General features: G+C 38.6%; 1 protein-coding gene across 1 annotated transcript in view; it reads right to left on the bottom strand.

Moving 5' to 3' along the window:
- LOC131663122 (extracellular sulfatase SULF-1 homolog) overlaps positions 1 to 24836 on the bottom strand; it is a 566756-nt gene that overhangs the window by 442108 nt on the left and 99812 nt on the right. Inside the window, exon 3 of the mRNA XM_058933233.1 lies at positions 19932 to 20171. Within this exon, the coding sequence (XP_058789216.1) occupies positions 19932 to 20171 (240 nt within the window). The remainder of the gene's footprint in view (positions 1 to 19931; positions 20172 to 24836) is intronic.

The following is a 24836-nucleotide window of genomic DNA, read 5'->3' as shown; positions in this document are numbered from 1 at the left end:
ATTTAGGAATGAAAAGCGTGTGTGCGAAATTCATCCCAAAATTGCTCACAGCAGAGCAGAAGAACATTCGTTTAGAAATCGCTCTGGACAATCTGGAAATTGTCAATAATGATGATAATGTGCTTAAAAAAGTTATTACAGGTGATGAATCATGGGTTTATATTTATGATCCTGAAACAAAACAACAATCTTCACAGTGGAAGCATTCTGTTTCGCCAAGACCAAAAAAAGTACGTCAAAGTCGGAGCAATGTTAAGTCAATGTTGATAGTTTTTTTCGATTGTGAAGGTGTACATCACAAATATGCACCAACACGTCAGACAATCAATAAAGAATACTACGTTCAAATTTTGAAACGTTTGCGTGATGCAGTAAGAAGAAAACGGCCGCACTTTTGGAAAAGTGGTGACTGGCTTCTCCATCACGATAATGCGCCAGCGCATTCATCCAATCTTGTGCTGCAGTTTTTGAGCAAACACAATATCGCATTGCTTCAACAACCTCCATACAGTCCCGACGTAGCTCCTTGTGACTTTTGGCTGTTTCCAAAACTAAAAAAACCACTCAAAGGACACCGTTTCGATGACAAAACAACGGTTGAAAACAATGCGACGAGTGTACTTAAGACTATCCCTAAAAGTGAGTTCCAGGACTGTTTTGAAAAGTGAAAACATCGATGGAACCATGTTATTCAATCAAGTGGGGATTACTTTGAAGGATGTCACACACCAGATGATAAAGAATAACGCTAGCACGAAAATATAAAGGTAGGTCCGATACTTTCCGGACAAACGTCGTATATATAAATAATTTTTCATCATTCCCGAAGAACTACTATTTGAAATAAGAGACATAGCCTCTTCAATATTTTTCTGTGGAATCTATAATGTACTGCCATAGGTTTCTCGCTAGATGCAAATTTTCTAGTCTCAACTTTTCTAAATCCGTTTCATATTTCAAACGAAGTTCAGATAGTTGTTTTGCTTGATTAATTATTTTTTGTTGTAAATCATATATCATTTTTTTACTTTTATCAACAGAGTTATTGTCATCGTTGACTTGTAATTGACTATCATATAATTTCTCAATTTTCTTCTCTATTATAGAAACATTATTAACTTGGCTTACTGCTTTCACTTTTGTTATCATTTCCTACAAATAAATTTAAAAAATCTAAGTTTCAATGAATAGCTTTTGATATTTAAATGAAAATTACCTTTTGTTTAGCTTTTATTTCTTACAATTTATCACTTTTCTCCTTAGATTCTTTTGAACTATATATTATATATCTTTTACATTTTTCTTTCGGTATTATAATGTTTAGTAGATCTCCCTGTACTTCCAACGGAATATAATCAGTAACATCACTGGTTGATTTTGAATTAAACTCCTTATCATGTTTTGCTATTTCTTCCTGTATTTCTATAAGGACATCACTTTTTGTTTTTTTAATAACAATTCTACAGGTACTAAGATTTTTTATCTTATAAGAATCATCTGCAATTATTGAAGGTAACGACATATATATTAGCTCTACATAAAATAGCAACGAATTAAAAAATACAATTTCTAAACTAATCACAAAATAAATTTTATATTTTACTAGAAATATTAAAAACTTGTATGGGCACTTTGAGTTCACCGTGAACTATTTGTATGATGGAATGTGATTTGGTGTAATCAAACCTTTCTAGAATAGAATTTGTAGGATCACTGAAATAATGAATTGCAGCTTCAATTTGTTTATTACCTATATCCTCATTCTCTGTTATTATTAGGCTCAATTGGAATATAATAAAGAAAGTTTTACAAAAATATTTGATTTATATAGAGAAAATTAAGGTTATGTAATTTTACCATGTACCGCATTCTTTAGTAAACATGTATAAATATTTATAATTTTATTATCAACATTGCATATGAGAAAGTATTTATTCAAATTAGTAGGAATTTTGTACTATTGTATAATCTATTGATTTATTAATAGGATTAAATCAACATTCACTATATGTAAAGATATATCTTTACTTCCAATTAATTTCCACCGCAATAAATCGTAATCTCATTAAATCATCAGAGAAAATATTTATCATTTATCGGTTGCTAAATTTGTATGTTTGTATACTAACAAATAATAATCTAACTTACCAGATAACGCGACATAAAAGCTAATATTAAATTGCATAAAATATGCTCTCAATAACAGCTGTATAATTACCGGGAAATCTAGGTTAGCTTCAACCTGCTCAACATTTTGTTTTTGTCTCCCTCTCCCTCTGTCTCTTTCTTTTTCTTTCTTTCTTTCTTCCTCTCTATAATGTCATCCCATTGTTGCTACTTGGTGGTTACCAATATGAATCAGACGAATACTGTTTAAATGTAACGGTCATTTATTAATTTTTCAATTTATCCACCGTATCACCATTGTAAAATTCACCATGAGTAGTGATTCAACATCTGTAAGTAATGAGAAAGTTGGTCCATATATTAAAAAATGGAGAACGACAAATCATGGTCGTAATTTAAGGGAAAATCTACAAGAAAGTACCAGTAATGACGAAGCGTAACATACATTATGGCAAGTAGATATTTTTAATATTCAATATACTGTAATAAATCAGCAGCCTTTACCACTGCGGTGGTCATCAATTTTTTGAAAAGGGGAAGTAAGAAAGGCGCAAGCTTAGCTCAGGTTTATGCGGTGTGCGACGAAAAGCTAATTGGTCGTGCGTCGTTCGCCTGCCTATACATGTATAGTGCGTGCTTACGCGCTCTCTCTCTGTCTCTTTCTAATTCTTTCTCTCTCTCTCTCTTTCTTTCTTTAACTGCAGCGTCTCCTCACACTTTCCTTAGGCTTTCTCGGCCGAACCTAGTGATTTATGGCAGCTAAAAAAAAATAGTTATAATATTATGTACATAGAAAAAGGTACCCCCAATACTGACCACTGGCCTTGCTGAGGGCAAAGAGGAGAGGAAGAGGGACCAACGAAAAACAGGCAACTGCCTACTTTCGTTACAGTCTAATTCAGCAGCATCCATCATAAGAGTAAGAGCAAGCTAATTACAACCTTCAAACTAGAAATTTAACAATACGAATCGAAATACAAAATCAGATCACTTTTCTCAGCCGAGGAAACAGTAACCATATGCGTCAAATTGCCGCCATTGATGATCCAAATTAAACTCAAAACTCAAAAAAAGAAACTCTACCATTTCTTGTTGCGGTTCTAGCTACTCTAGTAGTATAGCAATGTATATTTCAGCTCACCTGCGGGGGGTCCGTAACTCTTTAGTCCCCTGGCTTAACCCTTTCATGTTAATAATAATAATAATAGTTATTTATTATAATAATAATAATTATTATAATTATAATAATTACAATTATAATATAATTATAATTTCATATTATTGTTAATGATAATATAATTATAATAATTAATATTATTATTAATAATATTTGTGTGGGGTCCGTAACCTTTTGGTTCCCTGGCCTAACCCTTCCATGTTAATTATTATTAATGTTAATAATAATTATTTATAATTTTTTGAGGAAGGTTCCTAGGGCTCCTAGTCCCTAGGGACCCTATACCTATTGCTTTCTGTCTAATTTAATTAAATGTATTTCAAAAAAGTTATAAATATTATTGATAATTTACTTGTTACATTGAAAATGAATGAAGTGAAATGAAATGAATAGAAACCGACGATTGAAAAAAATGGAGACAGATCGGAGAATTGAACCAGCGTCCTCTGGGTTGGCAGGCTAGCGCTCTACCACTAGAACCAATGCCTCAGAGAATGCTTATTGTATATATTAGCTACACGCGCACATATTTGGTGTAGGGCCCGAGAGTGCGGAGGAGGGGAGGCGCATGCTGTCTATAGTTCTAACTTGAGGATGCGTGCTCTCTCTCTCCCTCTCTCTAGCTCTGACTCAGCGTGGACCACAGTGCACGGAGAAGGAGGGGAGCGCATGCTGTCTACAGTTTTGGCTTGATGGAGATGCGCTACTATAGTAGTAGTAAACGTTTGCTCTCTCTCTCTCTCTCTCTCTCCTACGCTCTAGCTAAGCATGATCCACGGTGCGCGGAGGGGACCGTATGCTGTCTATAGTTCTAGGGAATGCGCTGCTATAGTAGTCAATGCGTGCTCTGTCCACGAAGGGAACTTCACTTAATATCATTAACTATTTTCGTGAGAATGCTGGAGACTACGAGTGCAGTCGCTCGATTGACACCTCCTTGAGATGTTCCACCTAAACATCTCTACTAGAAGAGAACCTTATTCCCATTCGTTCACCCGTTCTTGCAATCGTTATGATTATTTTATTATTTAAATAAGTTCGCATTTTATTATTTATTTAATATTTATTATTTTTCAATTATACATTGAGTAGAGTACACTTTGTCTATAATCTTTATGTTCAGTGTCCGACATAGCTATTTTTAAATATTCAGTCGAATTGTTATATGAATTATAATCGTCTGTAAATCTTTCGACTGTATCGATCCCGTTTGATTTTGCTTGTTTTAGTCTTTCCAACATCCAATCGTATATCGTTTGTGTATATACCGCAGCATATACTATATTCTCGCGATTATGACTATGATATATGGATGATGATTTAAATTTAAGACTTAAATCTTCCAATCGCGGACATCTCATTTCAGTTTCGATATCTAAAATGTTTCTGTAATAAAAATAAAATAATTAAATTCGAATTTAGAATATTGTACTATTGTATATTATTTGAACCTACTTTTCAGGAATAATTTTTTTGAGTCATTGCTTCTTTTGTAATCCTTTCATATAAATTTTTCTACAATTATGTAAATAACTGCGTATAGTACAATTTAAAAAATTATATGGTAAAATACCATTTCTCCATATATACCTATAAAATTAATTATGTTAAATATTTCAAATGAAATGAATATTAATTAACGATAATAAAAAATAAATTCCATGATGATGTAATTCCAACCACTTATTAACACTTTGATATTCAATAAGCAGTTTGAGCCAATGATGCGGAGGTTTAAAAAGTAGTACTGTAGGTGAAGTATTAGAACATACTGGTAAATAGGCAAACTCCTTACAAATAAAAATATTATTAGGACTCTGAAAGCTTTGAATATCTAAAATATAGTCCATCTTAGAGTATAAATCCAATTATTCTCTGTGATATGTGAACTGAATCGTATCTCAAAGCAACAATGACTATTTTTCTATTGTGAAGATCTATATATAAACCCTTTGATACTAAATTAATAAGTTAGAGGGTTCTACAGTCGGATCACCCCCCACTCTTTCATTTTAGCTATCCTTTCCATATACTGCTTACAGAGATAATAGTGTTGTTTGCAGCGCCCTCACTCTGCTAGCAGCGCGCTCATTTTGTACGCAGCGCCCTCACTTAACCTTTATAAGCCGCTTCGGCCTAGCAAAAGAGCGCAGTCTCTTGAGACAGCCTGCGAGCTAAGCTTGCCTTACCTTACTCCATTTACAAGTAGTTCCTCAGTAGTTAGTTGAATCCTTATTGATTTATTACACAAATCAATATTAATTACCAACTGAGAATGAGTTCATTGTAGAGCTGTTCACTACCTTTTCCATCCTTTTGTGACGGGGCCCTGGCTAGAATAGCCGGCCCTGTCTGGCTCGCTCTCTCTTTGGTTATACCTCGTGGTTATACCCTATGGCTAAATAAAAATTGTTTAATTTAATTTCTCGCAGTCTCGCTCCTTTGCTGTTACTCTGACGAGCGTTTGAAAATTACGAACCGATACCGATGCTCCCACCGCTTTATTTCAGGACCAATACCTGAGTCAGGCATCGTCATTGGGAGCCAATTGGGAGCGAGAGCAGCTGCGGCAAGAAGAAGAGAGACAGATTGACGTGTCGCGAGTAGAGAGTAAGCGAGCGCGAGTGACCTGCGGCGATACGCTCGCGAAAGCGAAGCCGCCGGCGTTGCTCGAGCCGACGCGCGAACGATTAGGGGAGAGAGTTCAAGCCGAGATATTGAGTTAGAGGGAACGTTTTGACGGCCGAGCATGCGCATGTGAGAGAAAGCTAAGCAGTCAGGTCAGGACGAAGAAATCAGAGGACGACGAGCAAATTAAAGCACGAAGAGGATTTCCAACGACACTTGGAGCATCGAGGACTCCATCCGAAACTGCCAAAAGCCTGCCAGCAGTTCCTGTAGTATTTTCTGCCTGCAGCGGAATTAGCAGTATTTCCTGTCAACAGCTTCAAGTAGTTCCTGCCAGCAGCACTAGCAGCGATTCCTGCCAGCAGCACTAGCAGCGATTCCTGCCAGCAGCCTTCACCAGGTCAGGTCGTCTCTCTCTCTCTCTCTTTCTCTCTCTGTTCGCGAGTGCGCGACGCGTCGGCGATTAACGAACAGAACGAGTCCCTCCTTTGTAACCCTCTCAAATTATTGTACCATGCCCCCGTGCGATTGTCCGCACGAGCGTAAACGAGCGTAGGAGGTGGTACTCTCGGGAAAAGCGGCATTATGGTACCGAAATAACGAGCTTAATTGGTCTAACCTTGACGAGTTTTTAGAAGATTTTAACGAGGAATTCGGTAAGCATTGGAAGCGATCGGATTTATATCAGGAGCTGCACGTACGCACGCAAGCCGAGGGGGAGTTCCTGAGTGATTACATCAACGCGTTCCAGTCTGTAGTTAGGCATTTTGACCGCCCCTCGTCGGAAAAGAGGCAACCGAGTATCTGCAAGGAAGGCTTACACCCTACATTCGCGAGAGTCCTGTACCGGAAGTCTTTCTCGTCTATGAGAGAATTAGAACGGGAAGGCTGCGAGTATGAACGGCAACGCAACCAAGAGAAGCGTTGGCCGCCACCGCCGGTCCCCGATCGTATGCTGGTAGCTAACGCGACTTATAAGGGCGCAGCGAGATCCGGGAAGAGATCTGCTAATGCAGCCACGGTGGAGGTGGAGGAAAAGGCCGAAATCGCCCCGGTCGAGCAGTCGGGGAATGCTCGGTCGCAGGCGCGAAATAAATGAAGGAAGAGTGTCTTCCCGGAAGGAGAAGTTGTGGTAAACGTCTCGCGGCCATGGCAGAGAAACCTGATTGAGCGGCGAGGCGATGGCACCGGAGGTTCGAGTGTGGTAGACGCCGCACCCTCGGCTGCCCTGGCGAACGATTCGAGACAGGCGCGACAGCAGGGTGCGACGCCTCCGAGTTTAATTCCGCAGCAAAGAGGGAAGTGGCTTCGGAATAGTGGCGGGCTTGCATGTAGTCGCTCGTTTAGTGGAGTTGTCCGGGCCGGAGCACTGGAGGAAATCGCGGAGGCGGCGAGAACGCGTCACGATGTTTGAAGTGCAAGCAGCTAGGGCATTATGCTAACGCGTGCTCGGGAGCCTCGGTATCGTGTCAGATTTGTGATACGCCGGGTTTCGTATTTAAGGAGTGTCCTACGTGTGCGGGTAATGTGATACCCCAGGGAAACCCGCAAGCGGGGGCCGGGGTTAGCTCACCGACCCCTGCGTAAATTGGCTCGAGCGAGCATGGCTGGCGTTAAAGGCACATCGGGAATGGATGGCACGCCGAGCGCATGCCTTGGCGAGCACAGATGAGAGAGAATGGCTCGAAACAGGTGAGGCGGCGTTCGCATCCGCCAGCAATCCGCCGGGCTCGAGCACTAGCAATAGAGCAACGAGTGAAAAGAAACGGGAGTCAGATCGTGTATGCGTGGTCGGAGACGCGTATAGTGAGCAGACCGGCTTCAGAGCGGTCGTCTGGGAAAATCTGTCGAATAGATACGAGCGGTTGAGAGTAGCTGACTTCGACAGTGAAGAATTCTTCAAATCGGTAGGAGCGACGGGTGGGTCGCGAGATAGCCGTTTGTCCACACTAACACCGGCGTTCACGTAGCAGAGGTTACACAGAGGCAATGCGTTGAGTGAGGTATCCTTGACCCGCGTCCAGTCAGGAGACGTGGCACAGGAGGAACCGCGAGGCTTAACGGGATCGACAAAGGTGATGACAGTAGAGCCTGAACGAACGGCGGGAAAGAGCGTAGGTCTGGGGGAATCGCGATGCTCTGGTCACGGCGAGTTAGGCCGCGCCGTTGAGGGCGATAACTCAAACAGGACAAACGAAGCGCTGAATAGAGGGCAAGTCGAGCGAACCGCGGAAACGCCGTTCTTACGCTCCTAGAGCCCTCCAGCGGGTTTAGAGATCAGGAAGCGGGGCGAGGAACAAGTCGAGCCAGCAGCGATGGAGCCGCTGCGATGCTCCTTGAGACTGCCCATGCTGGTCGATTTAGCAACGAATAGGTCGTTAAAGGACAGTAGGGTCGTTGCCGAAGACGTGAGTGTATCGGAAAAGGTAGCGGAAGCACCTTTTGTGTTAGTGGCCGAGACAAGCTACAGGGAAAACGAGTCGTAAGGATGTAGCGCATATAGCGGTAGTCGAGAACAGGTTCTTCGTCACGATTAATATCAACGGTACGAATTACTCGGCTCTGCTTGATTCGCGTGCGCAAGTGACCGTCGTAGGCCCGGGGTTAGTGAATAGATTCAAGTTGTGACTGAAAACTCCGACTATAGTAGTAAAGGGAGTCTCAGATGAAGAATCAGGTGCCCCGGAGATCTGAAGTTGTAGATCGGCGGAAGTGGAGCTTTGACTGCATGCGCGGTGGCGAGGTGTGCGCACGATCTGATACTCGATATTGACTTTTGGAACGAGTGGATGGAAGAGTTTAGTATCGAGAGACGCGAATGGAAGCTAAAAGGCTCAAGAACGTGAATCCTGTTTGCGAGTAACGAGAAAGGGTCGGCGCACATATTTGCGGCATGCGCGGGATTGACTAAATATTGTGAAATGCAGGGAGAACAGGTGTTGGCACTCGTGCACACTATTGTGCCGAAGTCCGGCGCCGCGCCAGCCGTAACGAACTTGATTAAGCATATCATAGACGTCGATGACGCGCGGCCTATCAAGACGCCTATGAGGCGAATGTCGCCTCCAATCTTGAGCTTTGCGCAAGAGGAAACGATGCGAACGTGGCACGCAAGAATCATCAAGACCGTCGAATAGTCAGTGGAGTAGCGCGCTGGTGATCGTCAAGAAGGCAGACGGAACGTATCGATTTTGCCTGGGCTTTCGTCCGGTGAATAAAGTAACTAAAATCGATGCACTTCCGATGCCTAATCTCGATTCGATTTTAGACCGGTTGCGCGGCGCGGTTTTTCTCTCAAAAATCGACTTACGGTCAGCATTTTGGCAGATCACGTTAGAAGAGAGTAGCAAGCAGTACACTGCGTTCGCGGTACCGGGATCACGACTGTGGGTATTCGAGAGAATGCCGTTGGGTCTAGCGAACGCTCCCGCAACGTTTATGCGATTTATGGACAGTTTGTTTGGTCCAGAGTACTCGCCGAATGTATTCTGGTATATGGATAACTTATTAGTAGTGAGTACGAGTTTCGAGGATCAGATGGCTTGGTTAGGTCGAGTGTTGCGTAGGTTAGTAGAGGTAGGCCTAGAGATAAACGTCGAAATGTCGGACTTCTTTTGGGACTTCTTTTACACCGAAATTACATATCTCAGCTACCGATTAGACTACGAGGGCCTACGCCCCGACCCGGAAAGAATTTATCCGATCCTGGATTATCCGGCGCCAAGGAACATAGAATAATTGCGTCGATTTTTGGGTATGGTTGGGTGGTATGCGTGATTCATCGAGAACGAAAGCGATACCAAAGTGCCGCTCACGAAATTGATCGAGAAGAATCAACCGTCGGTGTGGGGTGAAGAGCAGCAGAAGGCGTTCAAGCAGTTAAAACGAGCGCTCACAGAGGCTCTGTGCTTGCACGGCCAGATTTTGAACGAACATTTTATCTGCACTGTGATGGTTTTTCGTACGCGGTGGGGGCATGCTTAGTGTAGATATTTGAGAACGGTGAACACCCGATTTGTTATGCGAGTCGCATGCTAAACCCACATGAGCATTGGTATATGGTTAGCGAGATCGACTTTTTAGCGGTTCGCTTTGCAATCAAGAAGTTTAGGCCGTATATCGAGGGGTTTCATTTCGTGGTGGTAACGGACCACAGCGCATTGACTAGATTGTGGAGTAAGCGAGACCTTGTGGGGTGACTCGAGCGATGGGTGCTGGAGTTCCAACAGCTCGATTGCGAATCGTGCACAGGAAAGGTGCTTCGCACTATGTCCCAGATGCACTCTCGCGCGAGTTCGAGGATGCGGCGGAAGTTTGCGAGTTCTCGGCTATTGAGGATACTTGGTACCTGCAAAGACGTCAGGAGGTTCTCAAACGGCCTGAGAAGTACAGAAATTGGAAATTGGAGGATAATTTACTGTACAGGTATATAACAAACCATCTGCTCGACCCAGTTACTAATCGCGAAAAGTGTTGGCGACTCGTAGTTCCGATGGAATTATAGGAAAAGGGTGTTGCGAGATGCGCACTGTGCGCCGTCCTCAGGGCATTTCGGGCAGGAAAAGTGTTATGATTGCGTAGCTCTCGAGTACTACTGGCGAGACGTCTGGTATGACGTGAAGACCTTTGTTGACCAGTGCCAAGAGTGTCAGCGGTACAAAGCCGAGCAACGAGCACCCCAAGGGTTAATGGGAAGGCATTTGATTGAATGTCCTTGGGCGGTGGTCGCGACGGACGTGGTGGAGTTGCCGAGGAGTAAAAATCGTTATCGGTATATTGTAGTCTTTCAGGATTTGTTCACGAGGTGGGTAGAGCTTAAACCGTTGAGTTTGGCGGACGGAAAGTCGCTTGCACGTGCGTTTGAGGAATTAATATTGCTGCGATGGGAAACACCGGATTACCTCGTTAGTGATAATGCGAAAGCGTACCAGAGTAAAGTTTTTCAGGATACCTTAAGCGAATATGGCGTGGAGCACGTGTTCTGTCCTTCCTATCACCAACAGAGTGATTCCGTAGAGCGAGTGAATCGAGTCCTGAAGACTATGATCGCTGTTTTTGTCGATAACGATCACAGAAATTGGGAAAGATACCTTCATGAGTTTAGGCACGCGATAAATACCGTGACTCAGTCCTCTACGAAGGTTTCCCCGGCATTTCAGAACTTCGGACGTAATCCGCGGCCCGCGAAAAGCCTAAGGCGTGAGGTAGAGAGGAAAGTACCCGGGATCAAATTGAGTCCCGAAATTTGCAAGATCGCTTGCAGCGGTTAGACGCGCTACGCGATTTCGTGCGTAAGCATATTGAGAGCGCTCAAGAACGACAGAAGTTTACGTACGATAGGAAGCGCCGGTATGCTGCGTTTAGTGAAGAGGATTTGGTTTGGCGCAAACTTCATCCATTGTTGAGTGCGGTGGTGGGCCAAAACGCCAGCCTAGAGCCTGAATTTGGAGGTCCGTATAAGATAGTCAAAAAGATTTCGGACATTCCATAACATAGAATAACATAGAAGATATTATATTTGCAACCAATATTTCCAAGAGAACGAAAAACGAGTTCGACATCATTGTTATTTGAAAAAGAGGGAAGCGGCGACGGCGTCTTGATCTTTAAGAATAGGATTGACACTTATAAAACCGAGAGCTCACTATTGTTCGATACAGTTGCTCAGCTCTCGCTCAAGCAACAGTCTTACCCTCAACCTCAAATAGATCTTCTACTAACCATTGAAATAAGTAAGATAATGTAATTAAGTAATTAATTAATTTTAGTTTTTATATACCTTAGTGACAAATAAATAAATAATTAATTCTTTGATTTTTTATTTTACAGAATGGATTTCTCAGCAATAAATAAGATTTCCAAGACGACTTTCCTTCCTCGGAAGACGATGTCCCAACTTACGCCGAATACTTTATACCAGGTTACAAAAGTTAGATGGTTAACAACGAAATAAGGATTTAGCGTTGTCATTACAATTGATGATGAATTTGAGAGTTTCCTACCTAAAAGAATAAATATAGTTCTTGAAAAAGATTAAGAAATGCTGAAAAACCTACACCAATCTAGTGAGAAGGAGATCTCTTTATTTATCATATTGTCCGTTCAAACTATGAATTTAAACATAATTGTATCTTCAACAAATCATAATTGATGTATTATAATACTGATGTAAATAGCTGCAGTATAAATAATAAAAAAACATATATCTAATAAAATAGTCTTTTTTTCATTTATTTAACTATCCTCTTATTTCCTTTGTGGAGAGGTAAAAGAAATCCATAATGTAGACCTTTCCAATCTCATGAGTGATGATTCGAAAGGAAGTACCTCACAGGCGAGAGCGAAGGTTAGGACTCTCACTATTCCTATAATTAATCGTAAGTTCCGATAGAGGTCAGTCATTCGAGTTCTAATATATTTATAAGAAGGATACATAGCTTGCATTACCATCATTCAGTGAGAAGAAACAGCTATAGCAAGACTATCCACTTGTGATTCATCATGGCGCCTATTAGAAGAAGCAAGAAGAGCATTCATGATTCGAAGCATGTATGGTTCTCGGATAATATTCAAATTCATCATTTTCCTATTGAAGACAAAGACTTGAGGAAAGGAGTGTAGGAGCAGCTTGCACGAGATAGAGAACGCTTCCAACGATGTATTATGGAACTAAGTAGTATAATATCGCGAGCATTATTTAAAAAAACGTAAAATAATGATAAATCATATTCTTGAACCTACTAGAAGTCATTAGCGCGCTACGCGCGCCGCAAGTTAAATATGACTTTTCCTTAAAAAATAAACAAACTATAATTATTTAAATACGCGATTAATTATTGCACGTACGTAAGATAAAGTCTTCTAGGAATAAAGTTCTTTGTAAACATAATTTTTAACTGTAAAACTATAATAATAATAATTATAATATTCACCCGTATACGGTCGCGACCAAAAAAGAAAAATGTTCCTAGATTACGGTAACTTTATCTGACTAAGTGTATTTGCCACAAGTGTTCCGATTGTCACACTTTTGTAATTGTAAGTTTTATAATAAAGTAATAATCATTAAATTATTTCTAATTTGAATTGCACACAATACTAAAACTTGCTTTTATTTTAAATATTGTGAATTATTTCCGTTCAAACTTAAAAAATACTAATATTGATAATGTAATCATTAAAAGCACATTTACAAATAAATTCTGTTCAGTCAAAGATTCTTGTAATAATATCTGAACTGCTGACCGATTTTAATATTTTTCGCACATTTTTAATATTAAACTTTATTTTTTATAGTTTGATTCTAGAAAAAATAGCTTTGATGCTTTTTGTACAAAAAAGAAATGTTGCATATTTATTGTTTCGAAAGTTATGACTATTCTTTTTAAACAATCACATTATTTACAGCTCATATCTTCAATTTTCTCATAAGTTTCGAAAAAATAAATAAAGATACAACATTTCTGTTTTTTACAAAAAGCATCAAATTAGTTTTTTATAAAATTTACAATTAATAAAGTGTGACAAACGTTTTTCTTTTTTAGTCGCAACCACATACAGGCGAATATTATAATTATTAATATTTTTGATACCATTTTATTATTTAAATTTAATAGTAATTAATGGCTGGCTCTTAAATAGTTGACTATCAGCCTAAAAAGATTATTGACACGACGTTACTTTTAGGAGAAAGCTGAAGTAATTATCGTGGTGCGACAATCGGAAATCAGTATTTCAAGGTAGGGGCGAAGGGACTCACTTAAATCAAGCAGTCCGTACAGTGTGAGGCGAAGGGACTTACTTTAATTAAGTGATGTAACTAAATCTACGATCAGTTTGAACCACTTAAGCCTGTGACTCGTGAAAAAACGACTTAAAATGGATTTTTCGGAGTTTGACCTTGATTTGACCTTGAAATGATCGTGAAAAAAATGTCTCAATATGGTTTTGTACGTGAAATTTTCCGCTCTTTCCGAATCCGGGGTCAAAAATAGGTGTTCCTATTCAAAAAAACCACTTGACCTTGAAATAACCTTGAATGTCAAGTTCAAGATCAAATTTGTTAGGACCATTGTTTGGCCCCCTTCGTCCCCTACAACTTTTGTCTGAACCATTTTTTCCTATCTGTCTTGGAATTCGAAAAATCTAAGTGTAGCGATTAAAATGGGTCACCCTGTATATAAAGCCTAAACTTCTTAACCGCAAAAAGTACCGTCAAAAATTCGATTTCGCTAACCATGTAATTATGCTCATCCGCATTTAACATTCGACTAGTTAGCGTAACATATCGAATGTTTCCTATCGTCGACTACCTGAACTAAACACGCGCCAACCGCGAAGAAAGAACCATCATAGTGCAAATAAAAGGGGCACGCAAAATCAGACCGTGCAACTACTGGCGCCTCAAACCAACCTAGTGTTTCTCTTTCTACTCCCATGGCCGGTCCTTACGAATAAGCTTAGTCAATAGGACTTTCATCTCACTCTCGTGTTCGATAAAATGTGCATACCAACCTACCATGCCTAAAAAACGGCGTAACTGAGCTATATTACTCGGCACAGGATAATCTACTATTGGCTTTACCTTGTCGCTATCCGGATGCAAACCACGATTATCTAGCCTATACCTTAAATAAGTCACCTTAGTACAAAAGAAATAAGACTTCTCTAGGTTGATTTCTAACCCGACGCTTACCAAACACTTCGAAACTTTTTCTAACCATAGCACGAGGCTCTCAAAGTCTGTGCTATCCACCAGCAAATCGTTAAGATACCGGAAAATATGCGGTTTATACTCAGGACCAAAAAGCGCATCCATAAGATCCGTGTTAACGAAATCGAATTCCCATAAACCAAAACCTGGGACCACGAATGCCGACAGCGGAATCTGTCAAAATGCCGTTCGCAAATCTATTTTCGATAGATAGACCGCTCCGTGCAATCTATCTAAAATAGCGTCAATGCTAGGCATCGGTTACGCGTCTACTTTGTCCTTGTTTGCTGGTCTAAAATCAAGATAAAACCTATAACCACCGTCTTATCTGCACATGATCACCGGCGCGCGGCATCATTGACAATTCGATAGACTAATTATTTTTGCTTTCCATAGTCGCATAGTTTTTTCCTGCTTGAATGCTAAATTCAGGGGCGACATACGGCGCATCAGCGTCTTTAAGGGTCGTGCATCACCTACACCGATGATGTGCTCGATAACCTCTGTAACTGTGGTCATTCGCCGGATGCCGGGACAAGTGCCATGATTGTCTTTTGCTGAGCCCTCGTAGCTACTCAACTCTGCACGCTCTGCGTAAACATCTATCACTATCTTTTTCTGCTAACTGACACTAATCACTTTGATAATCTGTCTGCCAAACGGCATTCCCGTAATTAACGTTAATGTTCTATTTATTCCACAAATCTGCGCCTAAAATCAAGTCGTGTCTTAACGTAGATATTACCGTCGCAATTAACAAATCAGTCTTACCACCAATTTCCATACTTATTTTCAAGTCACCCTACGTTCGCGGCTTCTCTCCTGAGCTACCCTGCACGAATATCGTAGGCGGCCTTAATCGGTCCCTAAACCGTAAGCCAAGATTTAACCCTATCACTGATATCTGCGCACCTGAATTTAGCAGCGCTCTACCGATTCTTTAGGAAATTGTGAGTTACAATCAGACTCTCTCCATAATTTACCGCAGGTTAGTTCTTATTTCGAAAGGCAACGGCATTTTTCAAAGTCTGCCCTACCGTGGGATAAATACTGAAACCTACTTCTCTTGCGCTCATGCGGAGCAACGACAACTCACCTTATAGTGATTCACATTTACCGGGCGAACTAACCGTCGCATGTTAAATACCTGAACTGATGGTATCCCGCGCATTGTTATTTGGTTAATAGTCGTGCGATATAGCATTTTGATATTTCGAGCAGACTTTTACGTTTCCCTGTATGATATTGTCTTTATTTACATGTTCGGACCAATTATTAGCTTATTATTAGAAATCTATATTTACGCTATCCTGCGCCTGACTTCTCTCTACTATCGAAGTAAGAAGCTCATTTTCCCACGTTTTATAACTTCATGCTGCTCATTTATCAATCCTACATATTCTACTTCGTTACAATTGAAACAGGCTCCTGTAAACGGTCTATCTAAATTGCCTCTAAAGGTACCGCCTTTTAGATTATGCTGCTGCAGAATTAAGCTAGGGGCTGAACTTGCAGCTGGGGCTAACGAACCTACGCGTTCTGCTTCTTTCGCAAGTTGGTAGTTTGCTGACGGCTGCTGCCTACCGGCCACAGTCACAACAACATCACCTCTCTAGTTTTCGCCCTTTTTACCTGCTTTCTTATTCCGCTTGTGCGTTTTATTCTTAGACAGCTCAATAACTAAACCTCATCTACCTTATCGGTGAAACCTTCGATAGCTTCTACCGATTTCTGTTTACTGAAAGTTTTTGATCCTAGTATATACAAATTCTGTCATCATATCACGTCATTCTATAACGTTCTCCCAAGTTAACCTAATCAGTATTATTAACCGTACCTCCGGAAATGTGAAATCTGTATTTTTATGATGAATTTCAGTATCTATTGTAATTGATAACTGTTTCAACAGTTTTCGTAACTCTGTCACGGAAATTATGCTAGTTGAAGAATAAACTCTAATATTATCCACTTCATTTTGAAGAAAGCGGTTTTTAATAAGATGTTTACAGCAACTTCTATTGCCAGCTGAAATATATATGCTACTATAGACAGCTATATACAGCTCAATGATTATTTTTGGTAATAACTTGGTACATTCTGAATTCTATATACAATATAAATAAACAGAACACAAAAAAAGAAAGAACTGACTCATGTCTCGCATGTTCTTGCCTAGATACCCACTCAATCGTAGCTCTATACGGTTTATAGCGAGTTCATAATCTACGGATGCGGACTGTAGACATTAAGAGCCTTACCTCTATCATTGGATATTCCAAATCTACATATACGACCGTAATGATGGTGATGACGCCTTCAAGATGGCAATAACTTGGTAATAACGTTTGAATCCTGAAAAGGACAAATTTGGAAAACAAATCGCTTGTTTAATATTGCCTTCACGGTCTTTGACGTCTTTGCATAGGCAAAAATACGTGAAATAGATTATTTTAATTATTTGACAGTTTTCTACCACTTTTAAAAATCCTAGAATTTTTTGCATTTCATCATGAACAGAAAATGATATTTTTTCATCATTTTCAAGATACGGATAGTAAACAGTATACGTCATAAAGATAGCAAGGAATAATAATAAATATATTGATTTCAGACTGTTAACAAATTTCAAGAGTTTAATAGTCGATTTCTCGTCGTATAATGGTACTAATGATGAAAGTATGTTTTCAATGTACTTTTTTATATAGAATATGGTAGTGCTATCAATTTTTTCATAGGAGTTGTCGACACTGTGCTAGAAGCAAAAAACCGCTGAAAAATAGGTTTATCGTTTCTAGCGCTGTGTATATAATTCCTCCGTGAAAACTAATAACACATCATATTTTACGCAGAAAAATACATTAAAATTAAATAAAAATATTATTATATATTATGTATAATACTCTTATCATCAGGTTCAATTCGTTATGAGAAGTAGACGATCAAACTTCAGATCCATGCTTACCTATGTTTAGTATATAGGAGAAATACAGGTAGGTAGTTTAATCTCATGACGGATTGGTTCTGATGATAAAAGTATTATATATATTTTTGATGTAATTCTTAATGTAGAATACAATTATTCTATAAGTTTTATCATAGAATTAATTCAAAAAGAGTTAGAAGCTAAAAACTGGATTTTTTAGTGACTTTTAGTGATTTTTATATTTTTTTACTACCTTCGCAATTTGGACAACCTTACCACCTCTAAAAATTTGAAAAATCCATTCATGTTTTTCTATCTCTGAAAAATATTTTAGAATTTTTTCAAAGTTGCAGTGTAACGGAGATTTAGACCGCTACAATATATTAATGATACCGAGATTAAGTAGTGGCTGGCACAAATACAGCTCTTCGCGGTTCTGCGTTCTGCTACGCAAGACCGGCCCGGTAGGTCAGATCGCCAACTGACCCGTGGAGAGCGTCGTGGGTCGCGCAGCTTAAATCGTGAAAGTTAAGGGAAGTGATAGAAAGGAAAGGGTAGTTCAAAAGAAAAGCCATGCAATTTTAATCGTATAAAAATATATAAAATTTATGTACGAGTTAGTGTACAGGGCGGTTCGGAGAGAGCGGCAAGATAGGCAAAGCTAGAGAGAGATCTAAGGAACGATCAGTACTTACATTAATCGAAGCCCTTCAATTACAATTCGGCATGATTGCAGAATTCGCCTAACTGCGCTGTTGCTTGTCACGAAGGAAGAGAGGTATTGCACGCACGGTTACACTTCTCTCACTTATCACAGTCGAAAGTCTCTCTGTTGCCACGAGACGATTCACAAAGAAAGGCTGATATAAATGCACGCACGAACGAATGCGTCTGCACGGCTCGTGAGATATCGGCTAATTGCTGGCCCTTCGTCACGCGGCGCACGGCGCGCGGTTCGTCATACATGTCGCTAAACCTACTCGCGCACGCGGTCTCTCTCTGCCGGCGTTCTCTCTTATCTTCTCCGTAGTCGTCGTCTGCTGCTGCTAAGGAGAAATATAGTTCAAGTTGATGTCAAACTCGTTATAGCAGGTATAAATAGCCAAGATTAGCTCCAATTTGAAATTTCCGATCTGCTCTAAAAATTTAAATTTCCCGCCAAAAACATTTGGACTATCTAACTTTGTAGTTTCTGAAAAACTTTAGAACTATCATTTACACAATTATTTTCTATCTCCAAAAAGTACAAAATAGTGTTCCATTTTGCTCCAAATCTGATTACAGGTCTAAAAATTTAGGAATAAGGGATTCAAAATATGTTGCTATTAATTTATAATTGACAAATTTCTGATATTCAAATTTTTAGAATTTATGGTTCAGCGAGCATCAAGATATATTTTTATAGATATATTTTTCGGTATATGAGAAGTGTATCACTTTAGTTTTACGTGGTTCTACTCTCGTTACCTACAAGTTCTCATTCTGAAATATTCGGATTTCCAAAGAAGTGATTATTATAATGTATTTGTAGGTACAAGTATAGTTTATTGGTACAAATGTAATGATATTTAATGGTATATGTATGTATTTAATCAAATAAACAAAAATGTAATACAGAAATAGTACAGAAGTTTTCTTTATAAACGGTGCCAAAAGCAAATAATGCATGCTATATAAATAAAAGAAACCAGCGACTATTTCGCTCTCTTTTCCGCATAAATAATGTCGAAAATAAAATTTTAGGCAAACATTTTGTATTTTTCTTTGTTCGTGTAACACTCAAGCAATATCGAGAAAAGATTTGCAATTAATTAGTTAACATCTAATGAAAAAATCTTACTTATTTCGGAAATTATATGATTAGGTTTAGGTCGTATTGTGGAAGGAAGTCTAGTTGGGATGGCTGGCGGTATCCTCCGGGTGATTTTTATAGAAGTCGTAGGAATTATCTTGATTTCTTGCAATTCCGCCTTTTCATACACCTCTTACATTTTTATATATGTCTAGATATTGATGCCGATTGCAAGCGAGATTGAACCGCACGTAATAACTTGTCGATAATTAATCTCTACATGCTTTTGGCAATTTTTTTCCGTTAGTTTTCAGTAAAGATGTTTTCAAATACAATATTTATTGACAAGATATTTCTCTAGTAATGAGAAACATTTCTCTAGCTGAAAAATACCTACTTGAGCTATAAGTCTTTAATTAAATAATTTGCATCAAATTGCATTAAGTTATTACCAGAAATGATTTCATAAAAGTATCAGTCATCGTTAGGCTTGTGCTGTCTATCGTATTGATATTTGTATTGAAAATTATTTTCACAAATGGTACAATAATTTGAATTTAAAGGTACATACCTGTATGATAGCCGGCGTGACTTAAATAAGTTGCAAATGTGTACGGCTCGTTATCATGTTGCCATTCCGAATTGCTGCAGTTATCATTGTTAGTAAAAACTTGATGATTGTGGACATAACGTCCTGTTAGGAGTGAACTTCGACTTGGACAGCACATTGGAGTGGTAACATAAGCGTGACGTAGCTCCGCGCCTCTATCTCGTATAAGTTTTAAGGTATTTGGCATGAAGTTTAATGAACCTATTAATAAAATATACTATAAAATTTGAAATAGTATCTTACGTAACTAGTGTGAAAAGTAAGTAAACATTTCATCAATTACATTATACTTAAATTACATTTAAAATTACTCCAAGTCCTAGTAAAACTTTTACTACTCTGTTATCTGTTGAGGTAGATAGTGATGAGCATTTCTTTTGACATTACTTCCTTTAATTCTTCAAGCTTCCATATAATTTGGTAACCATCTCTTCTGACTTATTTAAAAATTATTTAATGATAGGTTATAAAAGTGCCATAAATCATAAGTGTTATAAATCAGTTTTGATTTTTGTAGGCCGAGACATTTCAGTTCAATTTTTTTCTAAAGATATAATTTTATATATTACTGTTTTATGGGTTCATTCTCTTCCTTCCTTCTATCTGTCACACTTTTCTCAAAAATTAAAATTTATATGCGAGTAAACTGCCCGTAATAATTAGAGCCGAGAGACTATTTTAAAATTCATTTTTTAGTTGTAAGCGAGTAAAAATTTGTAATTTAACACTATTTATTATAATTACGAAGCAACAATTTTGATCTTACTGAAATATATATCTTATAATATACTCTTATTATATACTCTTATAATATACTCTTATAATATCTTCTTATTATATTATATCTTACAATATATCAAAATTGCTGCTTCGTAGAAATTGTTGAATTACAATTTTCACTTGCTTTCAACTACATTTTTCCAAATAGTCTCTAGGCTCTAGATATTATCTGTACCCTACTCGTATGTAAGTTTTACTTTTTAGAAAAATTTTATAGGCAAGGCGATAGGAAGAGATTTCATTATCTTTACCAAGATCATATCGTTATATGTCGGACCGTCGAACGTCAAGAAAAGAAGATCAGAAGGTTGCCAAGCAGTTGTGTTGTTGTCGTAAAGTTAGTTAGTTGTCGGGTAGTCTTAAATCGTGTCGCTAGGGTTATGTAGTAAATAAAGTTACATCCTTTTTTTATAATTATTTCGTGTGATTTCTTATACGGGAGTTGGTGATCGTTACAATATAAAATGAAATCCACAGCCACGAGTACTTAGAATTCAGCACCTAGTAAATCGCCGACGGTCGTTTCTGATAAATTTTTTAATTATTTCAATAATTGCAAATTAATAGATCTTTGATAGGAACAGGTGATCGATTGTATTTCTCCAGACGAGTATTTTTAAGTTGAAAGCATGTCTACATTACTGGCATCGAGCTATGAATGATATTTTATTATGCATATAGATATTTTTAGCATTCAGTCAATATTTACATTTTTAGTAATTCAGATCACTTTTACAAACGAAACAAAGTATTTCATTCTAACGGGTATTAACAGGTTCTAAATCATATAATCACTTAACAGCCTTATAATGTAACGTTCAAAAGTTCTAAAAAGTTTTTTATGTATTCTTCGATTATAGTTTTAAGATCTATCCACTTTTCCATCATTATTTTCGATGTAATTCACGCAGTAAAGAACGATAAAAGTGATATTCTCTGACTGTAATTGTAAGTAAAATTATTTTTTTAACGTTATAGAGGTACACGAATAGTGAATTTAATATTTCTAAATATGCTAAAGATATTTTTTATCTATAACTATATCTCTGTGAAAAAAGTAAAAGAAAAATTTACGTCGACATCCTGTTACAACTCAAAGAATTAATATTCTTTAATTATTCAAAAGCATCGAAAGTACTGAAATTTTATTTTAAAATATAAACTGTTTCTATAGCTGAAAAATATTATTTTTAATTTATTTTTCCAAATCTTTGCTTTCAGTACTTTTCAAAATACTCTTTCTTTACGTATAAATATTATTTCAATCATGAATGTAAAAATATTTTATTTATGATAATTCCTCCGGCTCTAAATATTAAACTACTTAATAAATATTTATGCATATTCAAATATACAATATACGTTTAAAAAAGAAATAAAGCAGTAAAATATAAAGATGTATGGAAGTTAGGGTTGGAAATTATATATTTACGTGCTGGCATATTATTCATCTACCTATTTTTTTAATCTCTATTACATTGTTAAATATATTAATCTTAATTATAAATTAAACGCCATAGTGTTAAATTACTTGTTTCCATTTAAAATATAATACATATTATCCTGATTTATTACTATAGAAATATAAAGCAAGTATATTATATATATTCAGACAATATAATATATTTTATTATACTGCTCATGATTTTTACATACTCGGAATTGGACTGTGTCGTACGCCATTACTTACGTTTGCTTTAATATGCCTATATACTGTAACGCGGAATCAGCCCGGTTCATCGCGTTGACATAAGAGATATAAGTATATATATATATATATATATATATATATATATATATATGTATCATGCACGCTAGGTGCATCGTCAGGAATGTGTCTACGTCGTTTGCTGTGCGGCCCAGATGGCGTGGATACGTCGCGTTAGCTGAAAAAGCGCAAAATCCGACGTAGCGCGAGTAGAATGAACGCAATGGGACTAGGTAAAAGTGTAGAAAGTCAACTCATAGATGCGCTATAAACATCTTTTTAAAGTAATTCCTCATAAAGAGATAACAGCGGTACGCGAGAAAGGGAGAGAGAGCATGTGTCGTGTCAAGCAAGAGAGAGATAGCTATCGAACAGGTACTTATAAGTTTTGCGTCCTTGCTAGTCGCAAGTATATCAAGGCGTGGGCTCCGCCTATTGCGTCCTCGCTCTCGCCTCTTCTTCTGCAACCCGTGCATCGCAGTCGATCACTACGTGGACAGGATTCACGCACGATAAGGAATCTTCTCCTTCTATCTGCTATCGTTGCCGATACGTTGTCGCTGAAAATTCTGAGGTGCCGAGCCCTTTTCTTATTGTCTTCGTCCATTCTCTCTCGAAGCTCTCCGCTAAGTTACTCAACTCGTGGACTCTACACGCGCGTCTGCGTCGATCAATCAAAGTGCGCGGTAACAAACTCGCGTCGCGTGCACGTGTATCTCTCATAGTATAACTCACGCGCGTAAGGACTCCGTCGCATATATGCCTCTCTCTCTCTTCCCACTTTCAGTTACCTTGCGCTACTAATCGTGAACAATAATTAATTGATCTGCATACAGCTGTAAATGTTATTCTATAAGGCATAATCTCAAATGCAATATAATAACATTAATACAGAGAAAGGTAATTAACTAATAGGGAGAAAGAGACATAACTAGTCAACATTCTTACTCGTTATAATACAAGTACATAGTATATTATAGATAAACATGCTCGCACACACACACACACACACACACACACCTGAAGAATATCAGAGTAGGCATATTCTCATATCTATTTATATAACAATCACAAAACCATGTAATAGTGCTATATCCTAAGTTTCAGTATGCCATCAGGCTTGGTAAAAAGAATGTCGTTTAGGTTATCATTCGGTGCATTACAAGGATTTACCTGAGGGTATTGTACTATTTGCAACACCTCAGAGAAGTGTTCCCTTGCCGCCCCGTAACCAACCGAATAATTATACCCGACTCGCGCTCTAACAGGTAAATTGTTTTATTTCCATTTTCGCCCATTTCGTCCATTTCGAGGAAACGATGCAACAAATCAAAGAACACGATCAAACAGATGAGCGAAAAATGGAGCGCACGACGCGAAAAAAGAGAGCGCATACACACACATTCCCTTGCCGGCTGGAGGAAAAACACGGAAACTTGACTGGGAAATGCAATGGAAATGCATGTTAGCGAAACCTGCGGACACCTTACACACCTAGAAATTAACACAGACACTTTGAAGAAGCTGACACGCCTGGGGCGACCAGAAAATCGTCGATGAAGCAGCATCCGGCAATCAGCTGTGTCAGGCTACTGCGCATCATCGGCAACATCCTGAGCGCCACACACATACTGCTGCTGATCACTAGTAATACCCGGAAAACACACACACAACACTCGAATACACACATACACCACACGATCGAGGGGGAGCACTCCAGGAGGCGGTCTGGAGACCGGCAACAGAGCACGAGGTTTACATGCGCGAGCGAGGGCGACCATTTTGAAGCGCCGAGATGGACTAAGCGGGAGCGGGCGAGACAGACTAGATGAGAGTGAGCGAGACAGACTAAACAAGAGCAAGCGAGGCGGACCATATGAAAGCGAGCGAACTAGAATAAATACAATACTAATTCGAACGCAAACGCGATGATGAAGGCGCTACGAAGATAAAACTGACATACAACTATTGTATCATTGCAAAATATCTAGCGATGCGATTTAGAGTATGAAATATACTAAAATAATTTAGAAAATACATGTATGCGGCCGATACAATCCCTTAAAGGTATTAATAAGCGACAAACAATCTGACATATTAAATTAATAATTGATTGATGAAATTTGAACCTTTGACGAAACTTGCCGGTGAAGCCACGACCAATAAGCGAATTAGAATAAATTTTATTTCCGTCCGCACCAAAAAATAAATAGGAGTAGAGGTAAATCTTTCTCATCAATCAATGCTGACCGATGCGATTTAATAGAGGGTGAGAGAGGTAAAACAGCGAAGAAGTAGGAAATAAAATGAGGGCGCTGTCACTTTTCTAATTTGCATATTGACCAATGACGAAATATTCGGCGGGCGCTACTGATATC

This window comes from Phymastichus coffea, unplaced genomic scaffold (assembly GCF_024137745.1).
Source record: "Phymastichus coffea isolate CEN01 unplaced genomic scaffold, Cenicafe_Pcof_1.1 PCOF00002, whole genome shotgun sequence".
NCBI lineage: Eukaryota > Metazoa > Arthropoda > Insecta > Hymenoptera > Eulophidae > Phymastichus > Phymastichus coffea.
This window is presented reverse-complemented; position numbering and strand designations above follow the sequence as displayed.